Below are 22,479 nucleotides of genomic sequence, written 5' to 3'. Positions count from 1 at the left end.
AAGACCAATAATCTGTGTAAAAGTCGAGATCATTTGTTGTTTCCCAGTGCTACCACAGAAACAGCTCAGTCAGAAACAACCAATCAGAGTCAAGAAGAGGGTCTTAGCGCTGTCAATCAAGCTTATGTGAGCATGGCTCACAACCTTCCCTTTCGCTCTCTGCTAAGCTTCTTCCCGACAGCAGAACCTGTTACTAATGCTAAGGCTAGTTAGCATAGTGGTGGATAAACAGTTTTTCTGTAACAGTAAGTTGTTTCTCCGCCATTAACACATTTAGCAGCACGTACAAAAGGTTGATAGACAGCGCTAAGACTAGGGTTGCTGACTGTCCCGAATTTTTAGTCAGTTTGAAGTGTGCTATACAGTATGCTCTATCAACCGTATTTTTATTGCCATTTGTAATTTGTATTTGCAAACACTAGATGGCACTCCTCCTCTTACTCAACATGACCTGCATAAAAAAAGTAATGTGGAAGTAGAAAGCGAGTCTCTGGAGGAGAACAGGAACGCTTAAATATTCTTGCATGGGCAGATGTAACTCCAATGTTGGGGAAATAAGAAATACTGCGGGATGACGTAACAACGGACGAACTTGAACTGTATTTTGGAGGTGCTGAGTTGGCAACTTAGCTAAGCCCCTCCTCTTGCCTATGATTGGTTGATTTTGATCGGGCTCAAATATTTTTTCAAGCTCATTATAGTAGCTCAGGGAGGCGGTGGAGGATCTAGATTTTTCTTCCATAGATTATCTGTCTCACACCATGGTGACAGTTTTAATATGTAAAAAACTGATTTAATAAATAAATAAAAGTTACATTGTGCCGCTTTAATGGGAAAAAGTGTGCAACTGGAGCCACACAACAGGGAGCGAGTGAAAAAGCGCTCAAAGCAACCACAGTTCTGCAGGGTGCAGGAGATGTGCTGGAGGCGGGAGGCAGTTAACGGAAACAGCAGTTAACTGCGCGAGGAGAAGGGGACAGCACGCTTGACATTTATAACATCCCATAGAGCCAAAGTCAAGATTTACGCTCACACTCAGCTGGAGGAGAAGGAGAGAGGAGGAGGAAGCCCTTCAGCTCGGGGAAAACTTACCCTTCAAGTCACCTACGCGCTCCGAGACGTGAAATCAACCCGCCGGATCGAGGATCTGCTCGTGAGCCGATACGCTTTAAAAGCACCGGGCTCCGTGGATTTCCCAGCAGATGCGCTCAGAAATAAATGCCATTATTAATCCGTACCTGTCTGTCATCTCCTGTCCGTTCCAGCAGAGGGAGTTGTTCGCCGCGGCGAGCTCCCGACTGCACAGCGCCTCCCCGAGGCCGCTGTAGAAGGAGCTGAAGCTTTTCAGGTTGGTGATGAACTCCCTGAGGTGAAACGGAGAGAGAGACACAGAATAAAACTATCACAGAGATAAAGAGAGAGAATTCAGCTTAATAAGACTGAGAGCAAGTTGATTAGATCCACCCCGACGCCCCCCCATGAGACGCAGAGATTAAAAGGGGCCAGAATAGGCGGCTGTCTCTGCTCCTTAATTGACTTTAATCTGACCATTTGGAGACTGAAGCCTGCAGTCCTGCTGGGCAATTACGGCGCTCAGCTGGGGTCTCGAGTGGAGAGAGAAAGAGTGTTACAAGGAACCTGGTGAGACTGTGAGGAGCCTCTTTGCATTTTACATTAGAGATCAAAAAACAGCAGGGCATCACTGGGAATTTAAAAGACAACGATACATGGTTTTAAAGATTTCTATTTAAAAATCTCTGCTTTCCTGAGTCTTAAGAGTGTGGCATGCTTTTATTTTCAGCCATTAATCTGATCCCCCAACATCAGAATCCATCTGTGTAAATTATTTTCTTGTTGAAAGAGCCACGAGAAGCCAAACTTTCATTAAACTTTGACAAAAATATAAAACACTACAAAATGGACAAATTCTTCCAACCAATTGAAGTATATGAAATTATTAGATTTTTAGCAAATTTGTTCAGAGCACAACCAGAAAATTCATCTTAAAGTTATTTGGTGTCCCGCCCCTTTCTTCTAACACCACCCTGGGCAACTGCCCGCATCAAAACACGTCCCTGTTTCCAGTGATTTCCTCACCTGCGGAGTCCAGCCAGCGTCTCATCGGAGTCTGAGGGCTGAGCGTCCCGGGTCGCAGATGCAGCAGGAGGCTGATGGAGAGGGGGGGCCTCTACAGAACGGGAGGCTCGCTTCGTAGCGTGTCCACACATGCCGCTCACCTGCAGAGCAGAGAGGAGGAGAAACCGACACTGAGTGAACGAATTAACTTCCCTCTTCCCCCTCCAGCTTCAACCTGTTTATTTCATCTCTTATAAGAAGGGATGCTTTAGAAAACAAGAACCTGTCAGCAGCCAAACCGGCGGCACTTCTTCTTTTTTTCCCCCACTGAGCCCCTCTGCAAATTGTCATCTGTTTTCTGTGTGTTTATTTTTGGTAAGGATGAAAGCAGTGGGGGTGAAGATGTGGGGGGCTAAGGGGAGCATTGGATTTGCATAACAAACAATTCACTGGATCCTCTGCCAGCCGCCTTGTTCAAATTTGTAATCATAACTCAAAAAAAAAAAAAACACGAGCAGGAAACCGAGGCCTCCGGTTCGTCCTGTCTGTCCATGCGCGCTGTGGCTGCCATTGTGTCGTCCATGTGGGATGACATTACAATAACAAATAAGGAGTCCCTCTCTGTCTCCCGGAGATAATGGAGCTGGCACATTCTTTTCAGGTGTAATAAAAATGCAAATGGCTGCTAATGTTTAGCTTGTGATTTAATGATTTGGCGGATCCTTAATTTCCCCCGGGGATGCCGGCCCAGGCTTAATTCTGCCATGTAATGTTAACAGCTAATTGTGCCCGGCTTCCCTTAAAGCGAGCTGCCTGGAGAGACTGCAGCTGAATACCAATGGGTCCGGACGGAGCAGCACCGTAAGTCTTCATTTGGTTGTAGCAAAGGGCCACAAGCTCTCTCACACACACAAAATCGTGTTTTAATGACTTGTGGGGACTTTACATTGATTTCCATTCATTTTCAACAGCCCAGCTCTTACCCTAACACTAACCATCACATACCAAACTCCCTAACCCAAAAACAGCATGTCCCCTCATGAGGGGAACCCACATTGTAGACAGAGATAGGTCCCCACAAGGATATAAAAACAAGGATATCTCTCTCTCTCACACACACAAACGTATGGACATGGTCGTGCGCGAAGACATACATGTTTTACAGCTTAAACAAAAGTCCTTTCATCTATTATTCACTTGAATAATGCACCTGAACCCATTAACATGACACAGTGCTACATCATACACACTCACACACACACGCAAGCAAACACACACGTTAACTTAAGCATTTATATTCAACAAATGCTGACAAGCGAAAGTGCTTATTGTCAAGAACACAGATTTATCAGGGTTAATCTATTCAGAGCTGCAACAGCACACACACACACTCCACCCTAACAAACATCAGGTCATCACCATGGCGACTTCCCTTCACCTCAGAGCTGACATCTAACCATAACGAGGAACACTGAATGCAGTTTAAGTCCCGTTCGGATGGATCCGTGGGGGCCTGTGAGGCTGACTTGTCCTGACAACATCCGGGTTTACGCCGAGAGAGAAATGACAGAAATGAGCGGATTGTGCGGAGATACATGCGGTATGTTGCCAGGAGTATTACGATATCACTCCATATCGGTGAATCTCAGTGTTACAATCACTTGGATGTTTGAAAATCGAGCAGCTACACGTTCAAACCGCTTCTGCAGACATCGGTGACTGTCTGCAAAGGTTAGAGTGACAGAACAGGACTGGGCAAAATTCAATAAAATCTTGCATGTTTAAGTTTATTGTTGAGCAGATTAAAAAATTGCACACTACATTTATTTATACAGTTTTATTAATCCATCCATTTTCTAACACCCTTGTCTCTACTGGGGTCAGGACAGGTGCTGGTGCCTATCTCTAGCTAACGTTCCAGGCGAGAGGCTGGGATCACCCTGGACAGGTCGCCAGTCTGTCGCAGGGCAACACAGAGACAGACAGGACACAACCATGCACACACACACTCACACCTAGGGAGAATTTAGAGAGATCAATTAACCTGACAGTCATGTTTTTGGACTATGGGAAGAAGCCGGAGTACCCCGAGAGAACCCACGCATGCACAGGGAGAACATGTAAACTCTGTACAGAAATACCCTGGGCTGGGAATCGAACCCATGATCAAGGCAACAGTGCTACCAACTGCGCCACTGTACAGCGACAGTTTTATTCAATTAAAGTAAAATTTTGACGCAACCAAAGTGGTTTCCACAAGATGATTTTGGTCCTTCTGGTAAAAAGTTAATAAACAACGTCCCTAGGCGCAACGCAGAGTTCGCTGCCACTGGACTCCAATTTTTCTCTTTTCTTTCCCTACAATATGAAATAAAATAGTTTTTTTACTTGATCTTTATCGAAAGGGTCATGCAGCTCTATGCTAATCATATTAGTAGAATGGAAGGTAAAAATGTCTCTCTGGATTGCAAAGGGTTTGCTCTAGAGCAGGGGTCTCAAACTCCAGTCCTCGAGGGCCGTAGACCTGCAGTTTTTAGATGTGCCACAGGTACAAAACACTGGAATGACATGACTTAATGACCTCCTCCTTGTGTAGATCAGTTTTCCAGAGCCTTAATGACCTAATTATTCTGTTCAGGTGTGGTGCAGCAGAGGCACATCTAAAAGTTGCAGGACTGCAGCCCTCGAGGACTGGAGTTTGAGACCCCTGCTCTAGAGTGACACATCACGTCTCCAATGAACAAGTCTGGGTTTGGCAGCTGCTAACAGAAGACTACTTTCCTGACTGCAAGAGTAAAGTTTGGTGGAGGGATATTCAGGTGTGGTGTTGCTGCCCCCTTAGTTCTGGTGACAGGATGTCGTGATGCAGCAGCAAACACGCTCATATATTTTGGTTCGTTTCATACTCCCAACTTTGGGAGCGGCTCTCTGTAGTTGCTACATGACTGTACACCAGAGCACATAGCAAAGTCCATGAGGACACGGATGAGCAAGTTTGATGTGAGAGGACTTGACTGGCCTGCTGTCCTCAACCTGACAGAGTACCTCTGGGATGAATTAGAGCAGACACGGCGAGCTAGGGCTTCTTTCCCAATGCTCTCCTGGAAAATCAGTCAAATATTCCCATAAACATGGCTTCAGAGTTCACGGACAGCCTTCCTAGGACAGCAGAAGCTGTTGTAGCCACAAAGGATATTGGGCCAACTTGAAGCCTTGTGCATTATGTGTTTTCCAGGCACATAGAGCCATTTTATAGCACAATCAAGTAGCTATGTTACCTCCAGTTGTCATAAAAATGTTCTATATATATCAATTAAGATTTAAAAGACATTTTGCTACTAATCACCTTTAAATTGGGCCTCCGTCTCTTTAAAAAGCTCCTGCTCTTTTTGAAGTTCTGCCTTCAGGAAGTCATGACAACATGGCTTCTCTATTAACCTTTTAACAAAGTTTTTACTAGTGTTGCACTGAGAAGTAGCTCCTATGATGAGCTCAGCTGATGCTTTGTTCCACCAGGTGTTTGCTAATTGCTGCTGGCTAGTCTGAAGGAACTGAATGGGACTCCGTCTCTGTGAGACAGAACTTTGGTAGCTCAGAGGACAAGCTCCGTCCTTGAAGGTGGGGCTAGGTCTGCCCAGGTGTTTTGCACAGCTTAATGGTTGCCATGGAGATTAAAGGAGTTCTCAAACATGCATGAAAGAATCAAAACAACACTCCAGGTTTGTTTTTCATGAGGGAATAACATTATAACATGGTGTAAAGCTAAAAAAAATCAACACCACATGATACTGCCACTTTAAGAATGGGATGCCATCAAAGTTCACGTGAATGTTTCTTAATGCTTAAGGCAATGTAGTTTGTCGAGAGTTGAACTCAGATCCGAGTACAATTTGCTGTGACACAAAGTAAACAGGTGTTAATATGTGTTTGTAAAATGTTTTGTCTTTTTTCTCCTTTATTTTGTAATGCGTTGTTGTTGCTCACAACCAGCCTTAGGTGTAACATCATCTCCAGTGACTTTGTGTATCCGCCTGACTCTACCAATCACTCAATCTGCAGACGCCTACAGCGATGCTGGTGATTTGCTCCCAGATCTCACTCACAACTCCTCGACCCAAACGCTCTCTGGTGCTGCTGGAGAGGCTACTAGCTTCCAAACTTCCACGACAAACATAATAAGCAGTTTAACTATTATCTGAAAGCATTTTTCTGAACCATCTGAATGATCTGTCCTAGTTCAGTGTTGGCGTTCAGAGTGCATGAGGGTCATAAAACAACTATCACAACTTATTTCCTTACTGATTCACAGCATTAATGTCCTAAGCTAAAATACATCTGCCTCGATGTTCCATCTACATAAAAAAATATGTTAATAATTAAAAAAGAAATAGCCGTGATTGCTTTACTGTGCAGCTCAGACTGCTCAATCACTTGTCATTCAGTCCGAGATGAGAGAAAATCAGACAAGATTGATGAGGAAAAGAGTGTTGGAAAAATGCTAATTATACATTTATGCTCATCAAACAATGCAGTGACAATATATAAGATGATCCTGCTACCGAAAAGCAAAGAAACTTCATTCACTTACCTGTAAAGCATGAGGGACAATATTAGAAGTAATGACATCATGTCTCTGATTTAAGCTAAATAATCACTCCTTTAGAGCAAACCAAACTATTCTTATACGTCAGACTTATCTAAATAACAAATCCCAATTTAACTACAGACCCACGATAAATCAGTATTAACATCGGTATCGATATGATTTTTTTAACATATTGGTATTGGTCTGACAAAGTCGATATTAAAACAGATATTTATTTCCATCTTGTTGCCGTTTGTTTCTGGAGTGGAGGAGGTTGGTCATGTGACAATGATACTTGTGCAGCAAAGGATTGTGGGTAGTTTAACTGAAGAAGACAAGTAGTGGTGACGTCACTGGTTTGGCCGTTCTTTTCAAGATGTCAAAAGGGCAGCAAAATATAAGCACTGTATTGGTAAATACCGGTTATCGGTACCGCCAACCTCTGCTCTCCCATGCATTAAATAAAACCGACATCTCTGATCACCAACAATCTAAACAGCGTCCCTGGAGAAAATACCAACAACACTCTAAGGTGCCTCTCTGTCCGTTTCTCTGCCAGCTCATTTCCTCCCCTCACATCTTCCTCTCATGTAACTCTTTCATCCTTGCGGGGCCCGCAGCGAGCGCCGCCGCTCCCGCAGGCCATGATTAATGCGATCGGAGCTGCGCTCGCCTTTTTGTTTACGCATTCCCGGGAAGCCGGAGGGGACTTGTGACACAAGCAGGGGAGGGCCCAGAGGGAAGCGGGGACTGATTCAGCACACAGACTCTGCCCTGCCCGATTGTTTTCAGATTCTTCCAGGAAGGGGGGAGGCTCATTAGCCAAGCATGAGCATCACCCAGGCCTGGACCGACACAACCAACAGGAGAGTCTGCCGATAAAGCCTGGCTCAGCGGGGAGAAGCGGGAAACGTCTGCGCGCCTCCGTCCGTCCCAAGCAGTCCACCTCGCCGACACACACATGTTCTGCTGAGCGTCTGCTCCTCAGCGTCTGTGTGGCACTTTGCTCGTGCAAACACGTCGTAAAGATAATCTCTAAACAAATCAATGGGAATGCCCATGGGCCAGGAACAAATTTATGATGAGGCTTTTACATTGTCCTTGATCATGAGGATTTACAGCAACTACAAAAAGAGAAAAGAGACTCCGTCCATTGGTGAAGCTGGAGAATATCCGATGAGGACCCAGTCAGTCCTCCTCCACCTCCTCCCTCTTCTTCTTCTGCTCCCAAATGGACTCTCGTCACCAGAGGTAAAACTGACAACTGGTGAAATCCACGTGTTATTTCCACTGAAGACCTTTCAAAGTCTCAAATGAAGAGAAAAGGATGGGGGGGGAGAATAGTCTTAAAGTGAGTAAAAAGTCAAACGATATCCAGCTGTCACAGTTATCTCCAGAGGAAAAGAGCTCTGGCTGTGTTGAAAGTGAAATATTGTCTTCCACTGTTTCATACTGATAAACAAAAGAAAGAAAAGAAGTTGCACTGTAAAGAAAAAGTTTCATTTAAAATCTTCCCAACTCCAAACTCTAATTTAAAAGTGGGTCTCTGTTAGGCAATTACTATTAACTATTTCCTCTCAATAGGAATCACACTGTAAGGATATTAGAGTCAGATGCTAGCTAGCATTAGCTTTCACTTGGTTGGTATCAAGGTGCACCGAGGTCTCCAGTTATTCTAGTTTTACATTCTGGGGGGAAAAAAATCTAGTCTCATCAAAGTTGTGGAGCATAGAGTAACACGGTTCTGCCCCTCCGCCCAAACAAATCCAGTCTAACCCAGAACAAACCTATAGATATCATCTCCAAGTCCAAGCCTGAAGTAAACCTGACATATTTATACTGTATTTAATAATATTTTACTGCTTTTGTTTTTAGACCACAATTTACACAGCTGTGTAACTTCTGCCGCTTTTAGCGTTTGTTTAACATCTTCCTGCTCCATTTAGTCACTTCTTGTAACAGCAGAGTGAGTCAGGTGCAAATCGTCTGGGATGTGTGACTGATAGGAGCTGCGTGCACATTGTGCTGTGAGCTGCGGTTTTACAGCCCAATTAACTTCTGCACCTTAATGTCTTCATGTCCTCAACAGGGTAAACTAACTACTCTATTTAGACTACAACAAGCAGATCGTCACAACTTTATATCATACATTCTTGTTTCGTTTTCTCTCTGTTGGATGGACTAAAAACGTATTAAACTCGCCACTGAAGCCCGACACCGACCCGACCATCAAGCGCGTCGTTTTTCAGGAATTTCAGGTCGGGTTCGGTTCGGGGCATAAATCTAAACTCTCTAAGGATCGGCCTCTGCTGCTCCAACACAAGGAGCTGAAGAGTCGCCCACGCTTCTGCAGGAAGGGGTTTATGGTGAGAGCAAAAAGTCCAGCCTGGCCACCGGCCGCTGCTGGCTGCGAGGCGTTATAAAACGCTGCCATCCTCGGTGCCGAGGCAGTGGTCTACATAGAAGGTGCGAGAACCGAGGAGAGAGAGGAGTTGTATAATCAGAGCGACTTCCAGGAGGAGCGATCGTCAGACTCACATCCGAGAAAAGGGCAAACGCAGTACCACCTCAGAGTGGAGCACATTTCTCTCCAAAGAACCTGAGGAGTGTTTTCCACTTCATGACTGTTCCTGAGTTCATTCTTTGTCTGGTTATTTTTGGACAAGGTCTAGGCACAAATGCAATCAGGACATTGGCAGGCTGCACGACAGAGTTTCACTTCAGGAAACTGAAAGAAAATATACGGCTACTAGCAGCCAGTTCCCGTAGCCGTGTGTCATGTTAGCCAACTACTGTATCGTTGTCTCATGTTTGTCAAATGTTGTAACATTTAAGAGATTTCCACCCCATGATTAGCAAAAGGTGAACACACACAGTACTCTATCTTAAGATATTCTTTTTGAAAATAGCTGAGCTACACACAGGAAGCCCGTGGTAACTCCGGAGGAGCCCCCGGGTACAAAATCCCTCAAGCTAAAGTCTTTCTGGAGGAGAATTAAACACAGTGCAGGGATGTAAGCGCTTGTGTTGTGCGTACTGCACACAAACTCGACGAAAAGACCCATCGAAGGGACACGGAGCACGACATTGATTTACACAAGCACAATTGCAGCTAATGCTGTGATCAATATTTTCAAGCAAATTTAGAACAACGAACAGCTGAACGGTGTTGAGAGAAGTTACACTAACGTGGGAGACGTGCTCTGTGTTTTAGAAACAATGTGAAAATGCTGGCTGGACGTGTAAAGAGAGGGTTGCGTTGTGCTATGGATGTATTTAGGCAACTACTCAAGACGTAGACCAGGAAGGTAGCGTCTGTGTGTCCTGATCTTAGTCCTATTGAAAATATGTAGTAAGATGGCCCACAAACCTGACCCAAAACACACACCTTCAAAGGAAATCCAGCTAAATACTAATAAAATTCAAATGTATAATTTGGAGAAAAGAACTAAAAGTCTTGTTATTCTGGAAATTGAGCAAATAAAAATCGTTTTTCGTCATCCCAATTTACCTAAAACGTGAAAAGCTTGGTCGGATTTCACGTCAGAAAGTGAGAAAAAAATGACTGTCTTTTTTTACACCTTGTACGTAAACGTCTGGTTTTGAACAATATCACAGTGAATAGTGAGTGAAATTCTGCACCGAGCAAAAAAATCTGTTAAAAATGGCTTTAAAACGCACAAAGTTTCAAGCTTAATCACGTTTCCAGCGTTCAAACCGGCGATCAGAAGTTAATAAGCTTAATGGCTGAATTGATGTTCATTAACTTTTAAGCATTTTGCCATCGTTTCTAGAGCAACATCTATAAAACTAATTGGTTTTTGATGAGTCCTTCTTTTTTCCCTTCCTGTTTGTGTTTTTGCGGCCGGAGGGCCGATTATTCATCTATTATCAGACGAGCAAACTGTTTGTTTGTCAACATCAAGCGAACCACTTAGCTTTCGATTATTGTCAACAAAACAACAAACAGTTCCTTGGGGGAGTTTCGAACAGCATGGCCCGCCTTCTGAAAAACTGGGTTAAACATGACTTCATTGTGTCTGAACAATGAAAACACACTTGACTAGACGAATAATAACTTTGATGATATTTTGCAGCTCCGGCGGTGTTTACATTTCAGGGCCGAGTCTGGCTCCTGCCACGTTAGAGCTGAGTAATCAGAAAATAAAAACGCAATACATGATTAATTGGTGCTCTTGCTCCGTCTTTGAAGCAACAAGTTGGATGTAATTTAAGCTCCCTGAGAGCAAAGGTAAAAGGAAAAAATATATATACATGTATATTGCTGATTGAAAGTGCATTATTGAGAGAGAAACTCAAGGAGGTATTTGATATTTAACTTAGAAAAAAATGTTGTAAGTATTCTTTCACCTTTGAACTTTTTTTTTCTTTTGTATTTTGCAACCACAAAGTTCACACAGCACAGGAGTCGAGAACGTTAAAGCAGGGTTAGGTTATGAAACAACAGCCCAACCTGTGAGAATCTTAATGAGCATTGTTCAGTCCTATCAACTGAAAAGTGCGGCAAACACGTAAATCTATCGAGATGTGAAGGGACAGGCCTGGCAGGGAGACGACAAATCAGAGAAGCAGACTAGAGGTCAGCCATTAGCCTAAGAGTGCAAGTCACTCCGCCAGAGCCACAAGAAAACGGTTGACTATTCAGATCAGAGCATGTGCTAGAAAGGCCCAGTCAAAGTCCAAACCTAAATCCAATTAAGAATCTTGAATATTGATCTTGGCTAAAATATTTGACGGGGTGTGCGTAAGACGGACATGACACCATCATAAACGTGACATAACACCTGCTATGAACATGAAGGAGTTTTCAGGAATGTTTACAACTATTGTCATGAAGTGTCATTTGGTAAGTTATTACACTCATGATGCAAAACTGACTATTTGGTCTTTTAATACAAATTTTATTACGGCTTTGTATTAAAAGTGTCATTGTTTACCGAACAATGCAAAACTGACCCTTTTAATGGACTTTTAATGCAACTTTGCATTAAAGGTGTCACTATTTACCGAATGACACATCATGATAACAGTTGCAAACATTCATAACTCCTTCATCTTCATGACAGGCGTTATGTTTATGACAGCACACCCCGTCAAATATCTGTCTATAGGCATGCAAAGATGCAGACATACTGTAGAAAAAGTCTTGTGGAGTTGTAAAAATGTTTGGTGAACAATTTAAAAATTACATTTAAATAATAATAAAAAAACATTTTATTTGTAAAACATCTTAGTGGAGGGGTATTATGTAAAATCATAATTTTTCAGCTTTATGTTCATCATAAATATCATCATAAACATGCCTGTAGTGACGCTTTGATTCTTTCATGCATGTTTGAGAAATCCTTTAATCTCCATGGCAACCGCATTCAGAGGTTCCTAAACGCTAATTCTCATAAAGTGCCACCCCTTTCCATACAACTGCTCTTTGGAGCCGAAGTCTCCAGCTCAGCTCCTCTAGACTAGCGGCAGCAGCAATTAGCAAACGCTCATCATAGGAACTACTTCTACCTGGGAGGCTTTCCATACCAAACGGTGTAATGATGACTTCCTGAAGGTGGAGCATTGGTGAGAGCTGGGGCTTCTTAAAGAGACAGGGGCCCAATTTCAAGGCATCAAATCGCAATGTCAAAATTTCTTTTGAATTCAGTTTGACATGCAGACATTTCAACAATTGAATGTAACATTGTTACTTGATTGTACTACATGGAAAATACTTTAACCACCACGAGTCCTTTTCCTTTTCCTTCCCAGATACAATCATGCACTGCCTTGTGTTGGTCTACCACTTAAAAATTTGTGATGTTACCCTTTAAAAAAAACAAGAAACAGTGAGACTTACACAGACATGAATGATTTTCTAGCAACGTTTCAACGTGCGGAAAATCTCTGATCCTGCTCAAATCTGTCACATTTCCGGCCTCAACCTACTTCCCCTTCTTCATTTTCAGCCGAGCGGGTCACCAGGTGATGGATGCCTCTTCCACAATCTCCTGTCCTCCCCCCCCCCTTGGGCTCACTTTGACACCCCACTCCCCCTCACCTCCTTCCCCACTCCCACACCAATCTTTTTCCTCCCTGGTTCTTTGTCGCTCTTTTTCTCCTGTCCTTTTCCTCAGTAACTGGTAAAAATAGAGCTTCATAAATCATGTATTTTTTTTCTCACAGCAGAGAGAGAGAGAGAGAGAGAGAAATAAAAAATGGGAAGGAAAAGAAATAAATGAGGGGATGAAGGAGTGGGAGAAAAAGATGTCGAGGGGGGAGAGAGAGAGACGGGCAGCGGACGGAATAAGAAAAACTCCATGGGAGAGGAGGGAAGCTGACAGGGGAATAGATTGGAGCGGTCGGCCTCTCGGCTGCCCTTGCCGAGCCTCTTAACGTCGGTTGATTTACCCGGGAGTTGCACTGGATGGAGGGACTGAGTGTTAACACGCCAGAAAGCGGGGCAGGGCGAACCGTGAGTGGTCATCTCGCCTGCGGAGCTGCTTGTTCAAAACCCGCAGAGGAGACGTCTTCCTCTGCATCTCAAGGACTCTCTTACTCAGATACTCAACCCGTCCGCCTCCTGAAGCGGCGGGGGCCTCAGTCCCACTGGAGGGCGGGTTAAGTGGGAGATGGAAACGACAACCACATGACACTTGGAATCGCAGAGCACCGCAAAACAAGGCTGCGATGCGTTCAAGATGTTAGCGGTGTACGGCCGAGTCGCTCTGAAACGCTGCGGGTTTCTCCTTGTCTCTTCAGACGCGTCGCTGATTCATTTCATCCCCTCCCACAAGCATTTTAGAAGAGCGTGGAAAATGGATTATATGCTGCTTAAATTGCTGTTATTCACACTGTGGTTGTGTGCTGAAACATACAAGGTTCCCATGTCACATCAGTCCAAAATGTTGATATAGGATTTGTCTTAAACTGTGTAGAAAAATAAAACAAATAACCAAAAGCAGATTTGATTAAAGGGACGGTATAATCTGTTACTAAGGCACATGGCGCCATTTTATATCACAACGGACTAATTAAGTTACCTTCAGTAAAATATTCTATATATCAAATATGACTTAAAATAACTTTGATTTTGCAGTTTGATGCTTTGAAATTGAGTCCCTGTCTCTTTAAGAAGCTCCTCCTCATTCTGAAACGCCACCTTCAGGAAGTCATCACAACATTCCTCCATCAAGCATTTTTTTTACCGGTGTTTTACTGAAAAGCAGTTTGTATAATGAGCTCAGCAGGTGTTTGCTAATTGCTGCTGCCGCTAGTTTGAAGGAGCTGAGTGGGGGAGTCATTGTCTGTGAGGCGGGAGCTCGGCTGGAGGTCTGCAGCTCTGAGGAGGAGCTTTGTGGAAACAGGCGCCGCTTTGCGAGAGTGGGCGTTTTTACAAACCCGACTGGTTGCCATGGAGATTAAAGAATCTCTTAAACATGCATAAAAGAGTCAAATTAACACTCTAGGTTTGTTTTTGATGAGTGAATAACATTATAACATTTTTGGGATTTTCCAACAACAAATCATGACAAGAATTTTTTTTTCCACCTAAGAAGCAATGTACTTGTAGATGTAGTGCTGAAATAGAAAAGCTACAAACACAACAGCCGTGACACACACGTCGAATCTGTCATTCATTAAAGTTGCACTTCTTTAAGAAGAAAGGCAGTCGCACGTGCTAGCAGTGATTGAAGTGGAATAAAAAGAATAAATAAGTGCCAGTACTTGGCGTCAAGCAAACGTGGGACAGAAACATGAATGATATATTTATATAGATCTATCTATTGATCTGGGGATCAATAGTTGCTTTGTACAAAAATGGCAAAGAATAAAAGAGAAGCCGGTTCTTAATCAAATCCAATCGAGTCCAAAGTGTCACTTCAAGCAATGAAAAATAACACAGAAAAAATAAAGATACCAAACAAAAAGTTCCTTAAAAATGTACAGAAACATGTAGAGAAGCTGTTATGGTTTCCTTCTGTAAAACATGAGGGGAGCCTGGGGAAAGATGAGCTATTTTGTAGGATCCCTACATTAAGGCAACCTTACCTGGAAGAAAAATTTTAATCCTTCCTCCAGAATCATAAAATCTTTCAGAGCACAACTGATATATTAAACAAATTAAAAATATCTACCATGGTCTAAACACAATTCTTATAAAAGTTATGATTCACTTTCAAGAGTGAAAAATGTTTTTTATTTTAAAGGATAAAAACCATCTAAACAGTTTACCTCTGAGGTTCGAACCTTTCCAAAACTTTATTAAATGATGCCTTCCTCCTAACTATTGGGCCGCATGATCAAAGTTTTCGTATTTTTAATATAGTTTTCATTCTGTTGGCTCATTTTCTTCCCAATTAGGCCTGACCTCAACCAACCCACTGCACTTTAGCAATATTATTATGTTATGTCAACATAATATTAGTTCTATTTTTATCTTTGATAAATAAAAATACAAAACTACATGCAAAGGTGCAAATAAATAGTTCATTACTGCAGCTTTTGCCATATTTAATATGTGTGGCCGCCATATTGGATAATGAAACAGGGGTTTCTTGAAGACCTAAAACTGAATTCTGACTTCAGGGTTTGCGTTTTTCTCACCGAAAACTCGGAAAATCTAAAATTGTTCATTCGGGGGGTGGCGCCCTCTGCTGGTTTGGCAAGTGGCTTCGGTAAACCTCAGGCCAGCTCTGGCTGCAGTACTGACATTAGCTTGTACATAACAAGCAAAAGAACAAAGTGAAGATTCATTTTCATCTATGTTATGGTTTCATTTTTGTCCTTGAACTGAACGGAGCTGCTTTTGGTATGTTTTGCTAGCACCTTTGCTTAATAAAAATCCAATTTTTAAAATAAAGATGCTGCTAATGAAACGTTGTAATTTCCCTCAGCCACCACAAGAGGGTGAGCTGTAGTTCCTCTACTTTTTCTTTCTTTCTTTTTTCTAACAAAACTATATTCCTGCACTGCAACAGACCGCTAATAAAATATATTAAAAAAAAAAACAATCAAAGAGTGACGTTTCTGTAAGAACTCAGAGCTTGTTTACATATTAGCAGGTCCTCATCAGCCTCAGGTTGGCTCAGATCGTCTCGATGAACAGGTCAACTGCGACCAAACATCCAGGTGCGGTCTAATTGTGGCTCATCTCCTGTGGCTCGGTGAGGCTAAATTAGCCAGCAGGAAAACAACGCCTCTGTCCCCTCGAATGACACCAAGTGGTTGCATTCGAACCTTACACAGGAAGCAGACAGACTCCACAAACGTAACGTGAAGTCCGCCGTGCCGTCAAACAGACGCGCATGTCAAATTGGTTTAAATTTAAATGAGAATCCCAAACGGCAGGCTAAACACCCCCGCCATGGTCTGCTACTCACAGATACAAGCGCTCCCTCCTGCTGCAGAGTAAGTGAGGTCAACCTGTGTGTTAATAAATGATGGCTTCTGAGTGGAAACCTGGTCACCGCGGGGATTCGGGGCGCGAGAGTGAAAAGTTCAGCAAATATACAGGAGCGAGGAGCACATCCAAGCTCTGTGGCTCCAGAAGGAAACAAGGCCCTTCATATTTTATGAGCTCGCCTCTCCGCCTTCGCATGAGGGCTGCGAACTACGCTGAGAGTTTTATCACACTGCACATTACGGGTCACTGCCGCTTATGAGTAAGAGACAGATTTGAACAAGACATGCTGGGAGAACCTGTCTTTAGAAACAACTAGAGGAATTTTTTGTTGTTTTACCTTTTACCTGTTTTTTATATTTTTTTCATGTGTTTTTACGTCTCATAGGCTTAGATGTGGTAATGTAATGCATTGCAAATACTTTATATATGTTGGACAAACTAAAGATGTGTCTGATCAATGCTGTGGGGACAAGCAGCCGTCGGGTTATGAACATGTTTTACGTGATTTCTTCGTCTGGTTTTCTTCTACAGAGATTTAGGGTGTTTTCACTCCTTACAGTCCGGTAGACTCGGTTTAAAATTGCAACATTTGTTACATTTTTAGTTGGTGCGATTCGATTTCACAATGCACTGAATCAAACAATCCAAACTCATTTAAAAACCTGTTTCCCTCCTCGCCTGCGGTGGCACTGCATCAAAAACCACTGAAGGAAACGACATGAAAACCTCAGAAGAAGAGACTGAGCGCAACTTCCTTCTTCACAGAATGTAAATAGATGTTGAGTATTGTCAGATTTTAGCGGTTGTAGGGTTTCTCTTTCGTCTTTGACGAAAGACCATGAGCCATTTCTCCTGTTAGCGCTAATGTTTGTTTTAGCTGTATTGACCGAGTTTCAGCGGTTTCTGCTTTAGGACCAGAGATCCCTTCAACTGAACCGAGACCAAGGTTTGTAGGCGGACCAGAGTTCATTGTTTTGGTCCACATCAGAGTTTGATTGCACATTCACACCTTCCCAAACAAACCAGACTTTCTATTTCTAGGCAAGTGAACTAGAGTTTGATTAAAACAGACCAAACAACAGGGCTGGTGCGAATCCACCCTTAGAGGCAGTTTGCCAAATATGTCCTTAAACCTGATGGCATTTCCTTGTTTTGAAAAGACGCCAATATTTGCCCCCTGTTCTTCCCACTTTCATCGACTGTTTTAGGGAAATGCTCACACCCGGCAGCACTGCTACTCCAATTACTGTAATTCTCTTCTCTGTGGTTTGCCACACAAAAGCTATTAATAAGCTTCTATTAGTTCAGGCTACCGCCGCTCGCAAGTTCACCAGAACCCCAACTAATGAGAATGTTGCACATCTACCATCCTCCCTCCAAAATGCTCCTGCATCACACCCCATCCGGAATTATGATTCCCAAAACTCTCTCTCTATTCCTCCAAGAATTTTACAACGACGTAATAGCTTTAGATGACTTGGATCCTAATCATGCATAGATTGTGGTTTTTTTTGGTCACTCTTTTTTTATCTGTTTATCTTCTACTATGAGTGACAAGAAATTAAGTTTTGATTTAAAACAACCGAATTTTCCATCCATAGAGTCCATCGTGTGATCAGAAATACCAAAAAGCCGATCTTTTTCCAATCAATGAATGCGTGAATGCAGGTTGCAAAACCATCAAAACTCTTCAAAGAGGACACTGTCACTTTAAACTTATTTATTTCAGTATCAGTTATGTTTTTAAACTGAACTTTGCTCTATATGTACAGACTTATCAGTGCTTCATTCAGGTGCTAGCTGCGTTAACTATGCTAGCTTCTAATACTCGGTTGTTCACGTTTGTTTTAAAGGAAACTCTTACACATTCTAAAACTACAGTACAAGTAATGAATAATGATCAAGCACATCAGGAAGACTGGAGAAAAAGATTTTCAAAATGGTTAATTGTAGTTCTTGAATATGACTCTGATTACTGCGCCTTATCTGGTTCTTCAATTAGTTATCATTGAATGTGGGTTAATTTTCTAGTTATATTCCTACTGATGTTTATGTTGTAATGAAACCATGTCAAAGGAGAATTTCTTTCTCATCTGGAACAGACAATAAAGCATATCTATCTACAAGAGAAGCAGTAGAGCTGATTTTCTGCTTAAATAATTGAATGGCTAAGGCATCTGTAAAAACAAAGCTGAATGAATAAAATTAGCAACATTACACTAACTGAGTAAAAATATTCTGTTGCTTCATTAAAAAGGCTTAAAAAGCCTTCCCCATGGAAACCAGTTCTGACAGCTTCAGGTTCTTTTGTAAATTATTTCAGTAAAACAGTGGCTGCATATTTGACAGCGCCTCTTTCTAATTTGGTTCACACTGAACAGTGACGGCAACTCCGGCTCGTACAAACACACATGGAAAAAGTCCACAGACAGACAAAGATGGATATTTAGCTGCGACATGCAGAGATTTGTGAAGTGCGTCATTCACAGCTAGCAATGCTAACTAGCACAGTGATGGTTAATTGCAGGTCTGGTTCAAACAGCAGTTCGCCATAAACACACAAAAATTTAAAATGCTAATCTGGAGAGAGAAAAAAGGTACTTCAGCTGGGTTTCCCCCAGAAAACCTGCTGGTGCTCAGGGTGTTAGGGCAGTCATTCATCCAGCCGCCAGTCGTGTTTTTGACTTAAAAAATGTTTAAAGTTGACAGGAAATTTGAAAATATCACCTGATAGTTATGCATTATTGGAAGACTGCAAGGTTAAGGCCTAAACATAAACAATAAAGTCCTAAAAAAAGGCAACAATTACAAAAAACTAAGATAAATTAACAATGCCAAGCCTGGTGGGGCATAAGTAAAGCCTGGTGGCCCACCAGGCTTATAGTATACTGAGGGAAACCCTACTACAAGGGGGGAGAACAAATCAAGTTTCAGCTTCTAATACAATGACAGGTAAGATGATATAAGATCTCAGAGTTTCACTGTGATCCCCTTTCACATTTGAGAACATCATAAACTTCCTCTTGTACGTCTGTAGCTCTAATATATGTTGTCTTAAGTTACACCGAACAACATAATAAGCACGCCGAAGCAAATCGGGAGTTTGAACTTCAAAAGAGACAAACAATAAAAACGTGTCAACTTAAAAAAGCACATTTGCTTCATTATTAAGACAGTTTATATGTACCGTGAAGAAGAGAGGTCCCAATATCAAGCTCTGAGGAACTCCAGTGCATGATGAGAGAAAAACATGTGAAGGGTTCAGCAGGGCAGAGACACCGTATTTGACCTGATAAAGTGGAAACTAACTTGCCGGTCAGCCAGTGTTGTGTGGTCAACCGCTTTCATAAAGCGCTTTCATAAAAATCAACCAAACGAGCAACACAGCAACATTTTTTTCAATCTATGGCTTCAATAATGCCATGTACCACTTGAAAAGCAGCACGTACTGAGTTATATTGTTGTCAAAGCCCTTGATTGTGTAAAGAACAGTATTTCTGTCTGTTTTGACTGGAAGTGCTTTAGAAAACCTGTGTAGCATTGTTATTATTATTTAATTATATTTCTAGAGTCGCTTTGAAGTAGCTAACGCTCTTACTTTTTAGCAGGTCCTTTGTTCAAGTCTTGATTGCCTTCAGGTGTGTGTGTGTGTGTGTGCGTGTGTGTGTGTGTGTGTGTTTGTGTGCAGGTGTGTGTGCGTGCGTGCGTGGGCGTGTGTGTGTTCATGGCTGTTAGTACTGTTTGTATCTGTGCTTCTTCCTGGTGTCCCTGACTGCTTGTTTCCATCTCCAGTGGGATACCGGACTGTCAAAGTCACCACTGCCACCCAGCAAGGGTCGGAATAGAAATTGAATGTATAGAATAACATTCTGGGGTTTTAGCAAATGGAACAAACCTAATTAATAGCGGTGCGCCAATTGCAGTTTTCTAGCCCACCCCCGATTACTGATCTGTAAGAAGCCTGATCTGCCGATACCAATGTTGGTCGATACTGATTTTTTTTTTGTCTGAAATGTTGTTAAATATACAAAGAAAGTCACTGAATTGGCAACAGTGAGGTGACTGTTGTTAACTACAAATGTGCAGATATTAGCTGATGGGCCGGTCTGTCAGTCAAACACCTCTCGCGGCAGAGCAGAAGAGGACATTGGTTGAGTTGTAGATAAGATCGGCTTCACACGTAAGTATCGGGCCGATCACAGATTTCCCAAAATGGAGGAAATTCTGCCCGATAAATCAGCTGGCCGATTTATGGGTGTACCCCTACTAACTAAAGCCGTATCCATCTCCGTGACACACATTTGGTTTTCAAAAGCCGGTCTTTAAAGAGCCCAAGTAGTTTCAGTGGTTGACGTTGTAACAAAAGCCAAAAGAACAGTTACGTTTTGAGGATAATGTTGATGTAAATGAGAACCTGCGGGAATGTTCCTCCTAGTCAGAGCTGTTGTCAGTGTGACGGTTCACTAGTGTGTGTCGGTGAATGATGCTCACCAGGGCGCTGAGCCGGCTGCGGGCATTCACAGCCTGCTTCAGAGCCAGCTTAATCAGCGACGGCAGCCTGAGAACAACGGCCTCCATATCCTGCTCCCCTCTCATGCCGCCTGCCAACTTCCCCAGTCCGTCAATGTAGCTCCTCCAGTGGGGCTGAACCTCGGCGGCGCCCCCCAGGCAGCCCTGCATTGCCGTCTGACAGAAGCCTCTGCAGGCCGGCGGGCTGAGCATGCCCTGGCAGTGCGGGCAGTACCACAGTCTCAGCAGGGCCCGGCCGCAGTCCCTGCTGGGCCGCAGATGGTCCGTGGTGTTGACCACCTCTATGCCCAGGTTGAGCGCCTGCAGGAAGACCCTTGTGGCCAGGAGGGAGCGAGACAGGCGGGTCATGATCAGTTTGGGGTAAGGCCCAAATGCTCCGGAGTCCTTCCAGGCTCCCCGCACGCACTCCTCGGACTCGGCGGACGTACTGCCGCCGAGCAGCCGGCGGTACATGAGGGGAAAGAGTTTGCCGAAGAACACCGCCACCATGTGGTCCACCGTGGAGTCGGAGCCGAGGATGTAGAGCGACATGTCCAGGAAGAGCTGCCCCACGGAGCTCTGGGCTCCAGGGAGGAGAGCCGGGAACTCCGACTTCAGCACGGTCAGGGTGGAGTTACGGCCGTGACGCAGCACCAGGTCGAAGGCCTCTGAAAGGAAACGACAGAGCACAACGAGAAAAAGTCAACTGAGGCGAAGCTAATTATCATCCACGTGGTAAATAACGTGGTAAGCCCCAAGTGTTTACAGATGCTGTGCCAAACTGTCAGAAATACAGGTCACAAAATATAAAACACAGATAGATGCTTCTCCCTCCTCAACAATCACAGGAGAAAACCACACACTCTCCCACTCTTATTCGATTTACCTGGTTTTTCTTCATCCACTGCTTTCTCTTAAGGGATTACTTCTACATGTCCAGATAATAAAAAAAAGGAAAAACTCTGCACTAATGCGTGACAACTTGAAACAAGTAGGCAACAGCACCCTCCAAGAAAATCTTTGCGAAAGAAAAAGCATTTAGGTCGATAAATGTGTTTGGCCGTGAAGAGTTTCTTTGAGGAGTGAGAGGCGTGCAGAACAAATGAGGATTGTCGATGCGCAGAAAGGAAAATGAAAAATAATCAGCGCCATTTCCAGTCACAAAGAGAAGCCTTATCAACAAGGTTGCACGAGACGGCGGCGCGCCGCCATCGACCCGGTGGCGCGGCGACAGAGGGCCCGACAACAGAGGGGATTTAAAGCTCCATTACTGAACCTAGCAGGGGAGCTGAGAGTCGGTGAAATGAAGCTTTGGACCGCAGAATGGCTGCAGACGCCTGAAATCCCATTTATGCCACAGCAAGGCCACTTAATCACTCTGTCGAAAGTGGCGGCCGCCAAACTGCTCTTTGAGGACGGAAACACTGGTTGAAGTGACGTTTAGACGGACTCGGTTTTTGTGCTGGTCGTTTCATCTTTCTCATTTGGTTTTCCTGCCTGGACAGTTTCATTTGTTTCTTGTCAGGCTTCTCTGGCATCAAACGAGGCTCGTCGGCACAGTTTTAGGTCTCTGGAGAAAAAAACCCAGAGAAACAATCCGACAGCTCTCTTTGTTGGTGGGGTTATGTTGAACTTGTAATGTAGTTTTTTTTTATTTATTTATTTTTTTTGGCTTGCAAGTTCAAAGACATCTGAAATTAATATCAGTTTTTCATTATGGAAGTGGAAATTTTGTTTAACTCATAAGTTACGGGGTTGATATCCCAAATAAACTCTAGGAAGAAGAAGGGAAATGTTGTTTCTAGCTTTTGGTTTTGCTACGTTTGGGACTCAAAACAGACACAGGCGAGGCAGAGTGACAGTTAAAGATCGGTCACCACTCCTCTTCCTTCTGCCTGCT

The 22,479-nt window shown here is 43.3% G+C and overlaps 1 protein-coding gene across 1 annotated transcript in view; it reads right to left on the bottom strand.

The window, feature by feature from the left end:
- Nucleotides 1-22,479, bottom strand: part of gpc3 (glypican 3) — a 159,241-nt gene that overhangs the window by 52,667 nt on the left and 84,095 nt on the right. The window contains exons 3-5 of the mRNA XM_023328158.1: nt 20,562-21,247; nt 2,098-2,237; nt 1,239-1,364 (exon numbers count right to left, since the gene is read on the bottom strand). Coding sequence (XP_023183926.1) covers nt 1,239-1,364; nt 2,098-2,237; nt 20,562-21,247 — 952 coding nt within the window. The remainder of the gene's footprint in view (nt 1-1,238; nt 1,365-2,097; nt 2,238-20,561; nt 21,248-22,479) is intronic.

The sequence above is a fragment of the Xiphophorus maculatus genome, chromosome 23 (genome assembly GCF_002775205.1).
Source record: "Xiphophorus maculatus strain JP 163 A chromosome 23, X_maculatus-5.0-male, whole genome shotgun sequence".
NCBI lineage: Eukaryota > Metazoa > Chordata > Actinopteri > Cyprinodontiformes > Poeciliidae > Xiphophorus > Xiphophorus maculatus.
Note: the sequence above shows the minus strand (reverse complement) of the source record. Positions and strands in the feature narration are given on the sequence as shown.